Here is a 14433-nt window from a genome sequence, read left to right as displayed (position 1 = left end):
GGGACTGGAAGAGATTATGCTGAGTGAAATAAGTCAAGCAGAGAGAGTCAATTATCATATGGTTTCACTTATTTGTGGGACATAACAAATAGCATGGAGGACAAGGGGAGATGGAGAGGAGAAGGGAGTCGAGGGAAAATGGAAGGGGAGGTGAACCATGAGAGACTATGGACTCTGAAAAACAATCTGAGGGTTTTGAAGGGGCGGGGGTTGGGAGATTGGGGGAACCAGGTTGTGGGTATTGGAGAGGGCACGGATTGCATGGAGCACTGTGTGTGGTGCAAAAACAATGAATACTGTTATGCTGAAAAGAAATAAAAAAAGAAAAAAAAAGAAATTAAAAATAGAGCTTCCCTATGACCCTGCAATTGCACTACTGGGTATTTACCCCAAAGATACAGATGTAGTGAAAAGAAGGGCCATCTGTACCCCAACGTTTATAGCAGCAATGGCCACGGCCGCCAAACTGTGGAAGGAACCAAGATGTTCTTCAACGGACGAATGGATAAGGAAGATGTGGTCCATATACACTATAGAGTATTGTGCCTCCATCGGAAATGATGAATACCCAACTTTTGTAGCAACATGGATGGGACTGGAAGAGATTATGCTGAGTGAAATAAGTCAAGCAGAGAGAGTCAATTATCATATGGTTTCACTTATTTGTGGAGCATAACAAATAGCATGGAGGACATGGGGAGTTAGGAGAAGGGAGTTGGAGGAAATTGGAAGGGGAGGTGAACAATGAGAGACTATGGACTCTGAAAAACAATCTGAGGGTTTGAAGAGGTGGGGGGGGTGGGAGGTTGGGGGAACCAGGTGGTCGGTATTAGAGAGGGCATGGATTGCATGGAGCACTGGGTGTGGTGCTAAAACAATGAATACTGTTATGCTGAAAACTAAAAAAAAAATTGGGGAGATTCTAATTGGAACTGTGTTAAAATAATAGGTTGATTTGGGGAGAACTTACATCTTATATTGAGCTTGTATGTCCACAAACACATCTTTGAATTTCAACCCATCTGATTATTTTTCTACTCTATCTCATTATTGCTAGCATCTCCCTACTTCTCTGTCATTCCTCCTTATTTCTTAATGACTGCTGTTCTGGCCTCACTGTCATTTCTCCAGTATACACAGAGATAATCTTTCCCAACATTCTGGCTACTATATCATCCCTATATCTCTCCTATATCTTACCTTCCATTATATTGTATATAGCTACACATACAGACTTACTTTATACCTTGATATTACCAATAATTGCAATAAGTGCATTTCCTTCAATTTCATTCATTCATTTTACTCTCTAATGACCACCAATTCTTTTTGAAGCTTACTATAGTACACTACTTACCAAACTACTTTCACTTCATTAGAATGTCCACAAAGATGAGTAAAGTCTCTGTTTGCTTAGAAAAGTTCTGGTTTATGACTGCTATCTAGTTGTAATTATTACATCATCTTTTACTCTCAAAATTTACTGGATTTGGATAATATGGTTATCCTACCTTCAAAGTACTGATCTATCATGTTTTCACCACCTTTCACCTTACTATTACTCCTTATCCCCTTAATGTATATTCCTTCTCCAGGCTTTCTTGAATGTACCCTGGGCTCTCATTCTTCTCTTAGTTTGTGGTCTCTACTGGTGAAAACACAAGCACATTCTGTTTACAAACCATAACAGACTATCTGCTACTGAAATTATCTGCCCAATATAAACAAGCAGAACACTGGACAAAATACATAAAACAGCTTTTCTTCAGCATTAGAGAGCTGGCAACTCATGACTGATCTCTGAGACAGGGAAACAAATCAGGTAAGCCCTGGGATCACTCAAGTTTTCTGTCTGGAGGCACCTTCAGAACTATGATGCAAGGCAAAGGAACTCATGTAAAATGAATGATAACTCACTGAGCTGAAGAAACAGAAGCTGGAGTTCCAGAAGTGGGCTTGGAGATAATGTGGTTAGAATTATAGACCAGAGCACTGGAGAAGACCATGCACAGAAAAAACTCCAGAAAACTGTACTGGGTCCAACTTGATTCTCTGGCTGAATGCAAAGCTGTATATGCATAAGATAAGACTCCAGGAAAATAGGCAAAGAACCACTACAAGAAAGTGGTGGAAGAAATCCAAAAACTCACACAGAGCCAGGAGACATTCAAATCCAAACAAACCAAAGTGGAGGGCTCAATGAATACGTCAGCAAAGGCTCCAGAAAGATCACATCTTAGTGGCAGGGTTAAACCAACCCTAAACTAGAAGCTAATCTAGACCTGCCTTAGCAACACTTAGAAGCAAGCCTTCATAATCACAATGGGAGTAACTGCTCCATATCTGCCCTCTTATCATGAACAACTAAAAAACTGCATAAGATATATATACAGGTGTTTTTACACATTAGACACCAGGTATCATAAAGCTAGGATCCCTAAGAGAAAAGAAACAAATGAGATAACTCCTGTTATTACTCTGACTTTCAAGACACAGGGACTGGAAACATTGCAGTTGTCACCAGAATAGAGAGACCCCATTGGATATCTGCAGCATTCAGTAGACACTCTTAAAAGGCTGTGTCTCACCCTACTAGAACTGAAGTACCATCACTGAACAAGGCCTGCACTAACAAAGTTTATTTTTTTAATTTTATTTATTTATTTGACAGAGATCACAAGTAGGCAGAGAGGCAGGCAGAGAGAGAGGAAGGGAAGCAGCCTCCCTGTCAAGTAGAGAGCCCAATGCGGGGCTTGATCCCAACACCCTGGGATCACGATCTGAGCCAAAAGCAGAGGCTTTAACTCACTGAGCCACCCAGGTGCCCCACTAACAAAGTTTTAAAAGAAGCCTCAAAAAAGTCAAGCTGCTTTACAAATAACTGTCTGCCCAAAAAAAACAAAAACAAAAACAAAAAATTCTGAATAATTTTTCTTTAAAAAAAGAAAAAAAAATCTAAACAATCAACAATGTCATAATAACAATGTCAGATTTAATAAAAAAATGTCTAGATATGCAAAAAAGTAGAAGTGTGACCTATAATCAGGAGAAAAATCAATTGATACAAATCTACCCAGTAATGACAAAGATAATAGAATTCTCACAGTCTTTATACAGTTATAAATATATTCAAGTATATTATAAACATATTCAAGGATTTAATATATAACATAAACATGATGAGAGAAACATAAGACACCAAAAGAAAACAAGTGAAAATTCTCATTTATTGCTAGTGATAAAGTAAAAGGATACAACAATACGGGGAAAGGATTAACTCTGAGGTGGTATGGGGGTACTCTTTGTAGTAATGGAAATGTTTTATATTTTGATTGTGATACATTTTAATTTGTATGAAAAATCTTATCTCAACAAGTTGATTTAAAAGTAAAAATAAAATAAATACTGTTTCCTCAGGAAAAGTAAAAACACAACTATGGTTAAATCAAACTTTCTCCCTATTCTGCACATGCAGGCTGATAGCTAAAAGGACTAGGTGAAAAACACATTGAATTTTATGCCTTTAAATTCATGTCTGTATACCTCAGTGTTATCTTTACTATTGTCAACAAATGTTATTATTATGCTCTAGGTCATTTGCTCTTCCACTCTCTTTGATGAGTACACTATACCTTGTATCACTTCAAGTTTCCAAAACTCTTTCCCCCATCATCAATCTTTGCTGATGATCTTGCTTCCTATTTCACTGAAAGCATTGAAGGACAGAAAAAAACTCCAAAGATTATTTCTACTACCTTTATCCGCTTACTAGTATCAGCTCTGACTCATTCATCTCTTCAACATGTTACTTACTTGTGAAAAACATCTGTGTTCCTACCTAAAGGCAATCCTTCAATTTAAGAACTGTCCCTTTTCAATATGCAGGAATATCACTCCTGAAATTATCCCTTTTCTTCTTTGCACCGTCAGTTGTTTGCTCTATATTAGATCATGTTAATCAGGATTTGATTAAGCTATTTCTTCCATCTAAGCAAAAAAATTTTTTCTCAGACCTACTACCTTTGTTAACTACCATTCCATTTCATTTCTCCCCTTTGCAAGGAACTTCTTCAAAAAAAAGTTGCCTACATTAGATTTCTCCAATGTCTCTCCTCCATTCCCTCTTTTTATTATTGTGACAAGAACATTTAATATGAGATCTACCCTTAACAAAATATTAAGAGCAAGATACATTACCATTGACTACATATTGTGCAGCAGATAAATACAACTTACTCACCTTGCTAATCTGAAACTCAAAGCCTATCAATTAGTAAATCCCATTTCCCCTCCCAACAGCCCCAGGCAAACACCATTCCACTCTTTGGCTCTATGAATTAGACTATTTTCAATACCTCATGTAAGTTGAATCATGCAGTATTTAGCAACCTAAATGTCCATCAACGGATGAATGGATAAAGAAAATGTGGTATATACATACAATGGAATACTACACAGCCTTTGAAAAGAAGGAAATTTTGCAATATGCAACAACATTGATGAACACTGAGGATATTATTCTCTCATTTTCTAAAGCCTACTCTAGCACTCAGTTAAAATTGTTATTTGTCAAGGTTATCAATAACTTCCATAATCCCAAATCCAACAATCAATCCTGTGTCCCCATCTTATTTAAACTATCAGCAGCATATTTCACAGTGCATTACTCACTTCTCCTTCATGGTTGTTCTTCAGTTACATTCCAAGATAATATACACTTGGATTTCCTCCTACCAACAACCTGCTCTTTTTCAGTTTCCTTTACTAGCTTCTCAGTCAGAGGTCCATATAAAATCACTACTTTTTCCTCCCTTCTTCTCTATTTATGCTTACTCCCATAGTAGTATCATCCCTGTTTTATGACTAAATACTCTCTATATGACAATTCCCAAATATATAGTTTCAATCCTGACTTCTCTTTCAGACTCCAGACTCGTGTATCCCAACTGCCTACTTATTAGTGTATTTGAATATACGATAGGTATCTCATATTTAACCTGCCTAAAACTCAACTCCTCATCTTTCTCAAAACCTGCTCCTCTGTCTGCCTTCTGTATCTCTGCAGGTCAGATACTCATGCCAAAGCCCTAAAGTCATCCCTGATTCCTCTCTTTAATACATATCCATATCAAATCCAGAAGGAAATCCTCTGGCTGTATCTTCAAATATCTTTCACCATTTAAATTGCAACCATAATAATCCAAACCACTATCTCTCCCACTAAAATTAGAGCAAAATTCTCCAAACTGGATCCCTGTTTCTACCCTTCAGTCATATTGTCTTTAATGTCTACTTTTAGCCAGGAAACATCAATAATTTTATGATATGAGTCATATCATGTAACTACTGTTAAACTCCTCTAATAGTTTTTGTACTTCAGAGTAAAAGATAATGTCTATACTATGATCCATGAGATCCCACAAAATCATCACTTCAACCAACCCACTGCTACCCTACCATATACATACTCCTTTGACCACATTTTCTACTAATTTCTGCCTTGTTCACACAGCTCTAATCACACTGGTTTCTTTTCTGTACCTCAAATGAACCAGATATGATTCCAACAGGACATTGGCTTAGAGCAATAGCTATTCCAACTTGTAAGGATGCCCTTCTACCAGATATTTGTAAAGCATATTTCCTTACGTCCTTTGTCTTTGCTCAAATGTTACCTTCTCAAGGAGGCCTACTTTAATGACGATTCATTTTGGTCTTCTCTATATATCTCATTTGTTATGTCTATTTTTTGTCCTTCTCTTTGACCCAGTGATACACCTAGAATGGAAAGCCCATAAGTGCTCCTATCTTTTTTCTCACTTGGTTACTATATTCCAATATATTCCATATTACAACTATGTTTAGAACAAAGAGGTAGTCGTTAAATATTTGTTGAATAAAAGTATATCCTACATGGGGTGCCTGGGTGGCTCAGTTAAGCATCTGACTCTTGATTTTGGCTCACACTATGATCTCAGAGTTGTGAGATCAAGCCCTGCATCAAGCTCTGTGTTGGGCATGTTGTCTATTTAAGATTCTCTCTTTCCCTCTCCTTCTGGTCTGTCCCCCTCCCTTTCTATTAAAAATACAACAAAAAAGTATATGCTCACTAATTGTTTGGGCCTTTATTCATGTCTTAGGTATCTTAGTTTCTTTGTTGATGATGTTTCTGTGATACATGAAAATTTTTCTCTTTTTTTTTCTTTATTCATTTGTTTCTTCTTCTTAAATTTCACACATGGCTGAAATCATATGGTATTTTTCTTTCATTGACCAATTTGAAAATATATTTGCACCCCTAAACATATTGCAGCATTATTTACAACAGTAAAGATACAGAAGCAACCCAAGTGTCTGTCGACAGATGAATGGATAAAGATGTGATACATGCAGACACACACACACACACACACACACACACACACAGGAATATTATTCAGCCATAAAAAAAGAACAAAATCTTATTGGCAACAACATGGATGGATCTAGAGGGTATAAAGGTAAGTGAAATAAGTCAAAGGTAGGCTTACAATTCAGCCCTACCTAACATAGAATCTATATTCATAACCATTACAATCTGTTTGATGATGATGATGGAAAACTGAGTCACCAAGAGATTAATTTAACAGATCAAGGGTAAAACGACTCACAAGTATCAGAATCAGGATTTAAACCCAAATGTATTTGAATCCATTGTCTGTATTCTTTCTACTATGATAAGCTGCCTCTGTGCACTGTTGATTTTGGCCAGGATGAAGTTTCACTGTACCAAAAATCTCCAGGATGGAGACTAAAGAAGCAGCAAACTGTTAGAATTTTGAAGTCCAAATTAGACATGTTATATAGAAAAGTGTGTTTGTGTTTAAGCCACATTACTGCTTATAGTAATGTAAGAAATACTTCACTGTTAAAAAAAAAAAAAAACTTCTTTTTTAAAATTTTCCATTACAGACCTCAGAGGACAGTTGGTTGGCACACCCAAACTAAAGAGGATTGCTGAATTGAGAAAAAGAGCCAAAACAATAAATGGATCATTTTTGTTATCTCATGTTGTTGCTGGAATGTAATTAATTCCTTTATGACAAGAGTCCTGAAACACTGCATTATATCACATTTATTTGTGTAAAAGTTCAAAGTAAGTGATTAAAAAAATTATTCTTAATATATGAAATACTGAACTCAAGAAACAATCCAAAGCAAGAATTGCAAGGAAAAGCATCTCATTGCTGATAGGACAGTAAAACAGTATAAATTTTGTACTAGCAATATATATGTATCAGGAATTAAAAAATATTCACACCATTCGTCTATCAATTGCCCTCCTAGGAATTTATCCTAAGTAAGCAAAATGAAATATGGGTAACAATTCATATACGAGGATATTCCCTACAATGTTATTTATAACAACAGATAATGGAAAATAATCTTTATGCCCAAGAGTAAGGAAATGGTCCAATAGTAAAAAACTATTGTACAGTCATGTTTATGAAGTTTTTAGTGATAGAAAATTGCTTGTGATACTACTTAATTTAAAAACAAAACATAAAAATTTGCATATGCTAAAAAATTTAATTATGCTCCAAAAAGTAAAGTAGGAAATAAAAAGTCTAGAAGTAAATATGCCAAAAAGTTAATGTGTTTCTAGATAGTTTGATTATGTGTATGTGCTTTTTCTCTGCTTATAATAATTGTGTATATTTTCCAAATTTATTACATTGAGCATCAGTGAATCAAAAAAAGCAAAAATTAATTCAAAGAGATAAAAACTGTATGAGGGAAAGAAAACAGTTGAAAAGTCAAGACATATCATTTTCCCACTCTTATTGGTTGAAATTTTGTCATGAGTATTTAAATAGATTTGTTTTCACATCACATAAGTATTTTGTTGCATCAATAATAAATTTACATATAAGAATATTTAATACAAGTTTCTCAAAGAGAAAATTACTTTTTAATAAAAATATATTTATGTTAGTTTACATAGACTCTTGCAAACACACTATTTAGCAACCACTTTTGGGGGTTTAGAAATCAGTCCTAGGATACAGAACCACATATTCCAAGGTTTTATAACTTCTTACAAATATCAAGGGAAATAACCAAAAAGGTAGACCTGTTTGTATGGTATATTTGATGCTCTAATTTTTAACATTCATTTAATGAACTCAGACTAATATTTCTTTTGCTTGCTAGTACTAAGCCCTAAATAAAGCTCCTGACTAGATCACATTCATGAAGGTCTCATTTTAACGGAAATTAGAGAGATGGAAAAGATGATAGGAAGAGACATTATAAAAACAGACCTCACAGGTCAAACTTAATCGTAAAACCATTCTCTCTCACGTAGACAACCATGAAAACAAATATCCTGTGAGTGAAAGATATATATCGTATCTTTCTAGCAGATCATATTTATGCCATCTTGAGACAGACTTCCATAACTAAATTATGTGAGTACAGCAAGCAATGGCCCAAAGAAAGAGGTTGATAAAGCATCACACACCAGGAAACCAGATAAACATGTTCATAATTTCAATTGACACAAGAGTAGAATAGCACTGGATATGAAGATAGAAGCCCAGAGAATCAAGTAAATATTGGTTCCTCTACCTCTAAAAATAAGTGTTCATAAAAACAACACCAACTCTTTTATTATAATAATCTCTTGAAACACATTCATGTTACTTGCTTAACTGATAGGCAAGACAGCAAAAGAGAGTGTATGACTTTACCATATAGTATAAAAATTGTAACACTCTGGAGAGACATTTTAAACAACAAAAAGAACATACCTGTAAGCAACTAGAGGAGCAAAGAACAAGAAACTGAAATTTATGAGCAACCTGTCCAAAAAACTATCTCAGATAGTATAACAAGAAATAAATTTTCCTGGGAACCCGGATGGCTCAGGCGGTTAAGTGATGGGCTCTTGACTTCAGCTCTGGTCATGATCTAGGGGTTGTGAGATCAAGCACTGTGTTGGGTTCCACGCTGGGCATGGAGCATGCTTAAGATTCCTTCTCTCCCTCTATCTCTGTCCCTACCCCTTCCCCGAAAAGAGAAAATAAAGAAAAACATTTTCCCTGTCTAGTTAAACCATTCCCCACCCCTCCTCCTGACCAGAGTAGCTATGTAAGAATATTATTTGTACAGAGATTAAAGTGCAAGGAAAAACTGGGCTAAGAATTTAATGTGGCCCAAAGTTAAAGAACCATAATAATTTTAGAGCTAAAAGTCTCTATTTAGCAAAGATATAATTAGGATAGAGGATTCTATTGTTTGAAAAGTAATAGGTCTCATTTCTTAGGATTTAGTTAATTCCTGGTTGTAATATGCAAGCTGAAGGATGTGCATGTGTTGTGTGCAAAAAGAGGAAATCAGTAAACCCCTTTGGGAAATTAGAAATTCTGGCAGGTTATAGTGCTTCTAAGAAAATGTCTCCCTTCCTTCATATGAATTGACTATATTGCTTTCAGAATTGTTTATTATTATTATTAATAATATAATAATATATTATTATTGTTTTTCAGTGGTGTACGTTACAACCATAAGTTACTGACGTGAGACACCAATCGAAGAACAAGAGGTTGTATGTCTTTCTCATGGAAGCAGAGAGAGACTTGACAGGGGACCCAAAGTTGAAGAGCCAAGACTGAGTGTTGTAGATGTGCCTAAATTCTCCTGCTGTAAGTTGTACTCTTAAGACTCAGTAATATAGACTTGGAAATGCATTTTGATAATTACTAATTGTCTTGTTGGAACAAGAGGGTAATCCTACTGTCAGGTGAACCTCTGGTCAGGTAAAGTGTAGGTTTTCCTATGGTGGGTGAAGGGGAGAATATTGTCATTCTTACTATGAAAAGCTGAAAAAGGAATTCTCTCATGGGAGAGTAAGTAAAACTAAGAAGAAAAGCTAGGAACCAAAGTATGTCCTTGAGCAGTTTTCTGTGATGGATTTAACATTTTTCCCACTCATCCTAAATCATGTTTAGCCAACAATATAGAGTTCTCCCATCTATTTAATTCCTTCCAATTAGCCTTTACTTCATTAAACATTATATACACCCATGTCATTACAAAGAATCATGTGCCAGTGGTGTTGTAGAGAATTAAGAGAATCAACAGTAAATTGGAGTGACTGTTCCTTGCACCCCTCTCCTGCTGAAGGCAGCATGCCAGTAACAGTCTCTAAATTCCAGACAATGACCATTGCCAGACACATGAATCTAACTGCAGTTGAGGAAAATGGAGAGAAGCAAGCAGCCAACTGAAAGAGCAAACAGGATGGGCTGACTTGGGAGGGAAAATTAAACCAACCCTCCCTTTCTCCCAAGTATACTAGAAAAAGATGACCGTGAAGGAAGAAGGCAGATAGCTAGCTATTCAGTCATAGGGTTATGCTTTCATCTACTTAAAAAAATCGTATCACTGTATGTACAAAGTCTGTGCAGTCTTCCATGACTAGATATCTTAATATTACAGAATGATAAATGACTTCTTAGGATTAGGTATTTATTAAGGCATATGCATTTACTTCTATTTTCATCAATACTCTCACTCAAAATATTTGAACAGGATCATAAAAAACAAACACTGTTAGAAAATATAGATGAAGAAATTGTGGTTAAAGACAGATTAAGATGATCAGAATGAAAGAAAAATTAGTATACAGAAATATAAACCAAAAAGTTTTTAAGTATCCTTAGCAAGTACTATAAAACTGGACCTGAGTTTCCCAACAGATTAAAAAAAAGGAGGGGGGGGATAAGGCAAGTTATAAGAATCATATTATTTTTAAGATATAAATAAACACCTTCTTCTACAAAAGAAGAAAAGTTTTTTCTGAAACTGAGGCCTATGAGAAATGTACTTTATAGATATTTATTAAAAAAAAAATACAGAGAACACACTCTATAAGAAACATAAGAGCAAGTCACTTCCAAAGGGTTCCTCGAGGAAACCAGCATATTATACTAATTCTTTAATCAGTAAAGAACACTTTTTGTTCTCAGATAATCTAATTTGTATTACTTAATAACCACCAGATAACTAAAGACAGCATATTATACATATTTGTTTATATCTGTTAAAACTATATCATTGCTAGAGATACACAAGAATATACTCCTAATCTAGTCATTATATTGAGATTTTTAATGTAAAACAAAAGCATAATACTCTTACCAAAACCACACTGAAGATATCCAACACTTCCCTCACCTGTGATTCTTTCACGTTTTCAACAGTAAAGTTGAACCAGACTCGGAAGCGTGGATTACAGGTATCCGGCCTAATGAATAAGTCATACTCAAATTCAGAGACCTGGTCCACCCGTCCAAGGTTACCTGGTGATAAAAATCAAAAGAACTGTGTTTTAATAGAAGTTCAGGCAGCTCAGTGGCACAAACATTTAAATATGAGCTCTGACAGCAACGTTTATCATTATTCAGTACTTGTAGGTTCAGCATTCACAATCTATAAGGCTGCCAACTCTGAATACAGCCCAGGATAAGAGAAGCCTTCCAGCTAGTCCATGCTGTGGTACAAACAGCTCTTCGAGTACTTATTAGTCAAATCTATTTGTGCTACAAGTGACAGATTATTACACTGGGATGTCCATGGAGCATGTGTCAAGCCCCAATAAACCAAGGAAGTATCACAACCAAACTTCAGCTTCTTAGTTAGAGAAAAGGACAATAATATTTCATGTATTTTGTGTTAAGCTTTATAGAAACTACTTCTATCTCTAATTTAATTCTCACAACAATAGTATGCATTGTACTATGCACAGTATAAGCTACTTTTGGTAATCGCCAAACTTCTATCAGAACATGTTAAAGGATATGGAGAATAAGGTTTTAAACAAAAATTAGAACTAGTTGCTCCATAAGAATAATGACAAATTCACTAACAGCCATGAAATTAATTTCCATTTTCTCCACCAACAGATCACTTATATCAAAAATATAGTTTGCCAGAGGGGAGGTTGGTGAGGAAGGGGTGAATAAGTAAAGGTGATCAAGAGTACACTTATCTCGATGAGCACTAAGTAATGTATAGAATTGCTGAATCATTACATTGTACACCTGGAACTAATATAACACTGTATGTTAATTATATTTTAATTCTAAAAAATAAAAAAATATGTATAAACTTAGGTACCTGTGACTTCCATTCCTCGTATCTCCTCTCTTTGACCTCTACGCTAATGAGCAGTGAAATCAGTTATAGGGCTATGCTTTCACACAACTGTCACAATGGGGTAGGATAAAAAATAGAAGCAAAGAGTATGGTGAATTTTCAAGCCAGATAATCAACATCTGAAGAAGAGTAAAGATGACTATAGACAGCAACACAGAAATTGAGAAATCACTATTCTATTGCACCTGAAGAGCACAGCAATATCCTGCTTTAAAATAAGCTCTAGTGTGTCTTTCTCCAAATGAATACTCAGAATTAAACTTTAACCTTAAATATAACAAAGTTTTCAATTAATTCTTTTACTGGTTCTTCTGGCATGTTACTTATTTTACTGAGCACCTGTTGTGTTGTCAAAGATAGAATATGAGCCTGGAAATCAGTAGACCTAAATTCTAGCGCAGCTGAATCACTGTGCAACAATACGTAAGTTACTTACTCTCTAAGGGCTTCATATACTAAATGAGAATATTCAGTTACCTAAATCTTAAAAGTTCCTTCCAGCTGTACCATTCTTTGCCTGAATCTAAGATTCATCAGGCAGTAATCCAAGATAATAAGACAATCTTCCCCAAAAACCTTATCAATTAACCCTAGGGTAATTTTATCTGCTTTCATTAAAATTTGGCCTGAGAAGCCAGACTTATTCCTCCTTCCAGAGCCAAAACAATCAATTACCTCCAATCAAGAATACATATTGAAAAAAAAATGCATTGATACAAAGTACAAACATGAACTAATTAAAACCAAAAACTTTTATTTCAATTTTTCTAGTTTCAATTGTCTTCAGAATTCCCAAGAAGAATCCTCAATTAATTTGGTTCTTTCAATTATCATGCAAAAATATTTAAAAAGCCCTATGTCCTATAGGGCAGAATACTCATTGCACAGTGGCATTGAACTTGCAATCAGAGATCTAGGCTCAAGTTCTACCTCTATCCACTTCCTGAATATCACTGGAAAATTCAGTTAATTTCATCCAGGCTCTGTTTTTTCAACTACAAAGTGAGGATTATATTAACAGAAATATGAATATTTGTCTCTTGGTAACTACTATGAATATTAATTTTCAATTGAAAACCTTTTCTGAGCACTTCTACACTCCACATACTGTCCAAAATGATGGGGGTACTAACCTATCCAATTCTAACAACAATCCATGTGAGGTAGAAACCAATACTATCCCCATTTTACATATGGAAACATCAAAGGACAAAGAGTCATATAACATGTAAGCAAGTAAGAGTCTGAGTTGGGATTTGAATTCCAGCAATATGACTCTAAATCACTATACTAACAGCTTTTCTACATAACATAGATGCTTGAAAAAATACAGAGATAATATAAATTGGAAGTATACTAATAGTTATAATGGTTAAAAGAAACAAGAAAGAGAGGTGCCTAGGTGGCTCAATGGGTTAAAGCCTCTGCCTTTGGCTCAGGTCATGATCCCAGGGTCTAGGGATCAATCCCTGCATTAGGCTCTTTGATCAGCAGGGAACCTACTTCTGCCTCTCTGCCTACTTGTGATCTCTGTCTGTCAAATAAATTAAAAAAAGCTTTGGGGCGCCTGGGTGGCTCAGTGGGTTAAAGCCTCTGCCTTCTGCTCAGGTCACGATCCCAGGGTCCTGGGATGAGCCCCGTATCGGGCTCTCTGCTCTGCGGAGAGCCTGCTTCCTCCTCTCTCTCTGCCTGCCTCTCTACCTACTTGTGATCTCTGTCTGTCAAATAAATAAATAAAATCTTAAAAATTAAAATAAAAATAAAAGAAACAAGAGATAAAAAAACACTATGTTTTGCCATCTAAATATTTCTGGTTAAACAATTAAAAACTAATGTGCATTTGAACATTTAAAGGAAAACTTTTGTTTTTAATCCTGGAACACTATAAATGGGTTTTGATAAATAATGATATATCTTAAAATTGCTGCCATAGATGCTAATAATAAGGCACCATTTGTGTCAAAAACTTTAGTTTCATAATTAACTGAAATGCTTTATTTTATTAAACCCTCACCATGACCCCATGGATGAGTAGTTGAAAGTCAGAAATATTTAGTGCTTTGTTGAGTTCATAATTTAAAGCACCAGGAAAAACCTTGAAATAAAGATTTCTGACTCCATCGTGCTGTCTTTGGAATATATCATAGCCACAGTCAATACGTTCATCCATCTATTCAATCAGTTATTCCTCAAAAAAGTACCATGTTATGTGTTGTAAAATAAACAGATAAT

The 14433-nt window shown here is 35.3% G+C and overlaps 1 protein-coding gene across 3 annotated transcripts in view; it reads right to left on the bottom strand.

Moving 5' to 3' along the window:
* The window catches only part of AGBL4 (ATP/GTP binding protein like 4), a 1476328-nt gene that overhangs the window by 1174848 nt on the left and 287047 nt on the right, over positions 1–14433 (bottom strand). For 2 of the 3 annotated variants that reach the window (XM_032846637.1, XM_032846636.1), the window contains exon 3: positions 11185–11345. In XM_032846637.1, the coding sequence (XP_032702528.1) occupies positions 11185–11345 (161 nt within the window). The remainder of the gene's footprint in view (positions 1–11184; positions 11346–14433) is intronic. The other variant, XM_032846638.1, reaches the window with a different exon arrangement.

This window comes from Lontra canadensis, unplaced genomic scaffold, assembly GCF_010015895.1.
Source record: "Lontra canadensis isolate GAN:19392208 unplaced genomic scaffold, GSC_riverotter_1.0 scaffold179, whole genome shotgun sequence".
Lineage (NCBI taxonomy): Eukaryota > Metazoa > Chordata > Mammalia > Carnivora > Mustelidae > Lontra > Lontra canadensis.
Note: the sequence above shows the minus strand (reverse complement) of the source record. Positions and strands in the feature narration are given on the sequence as shown.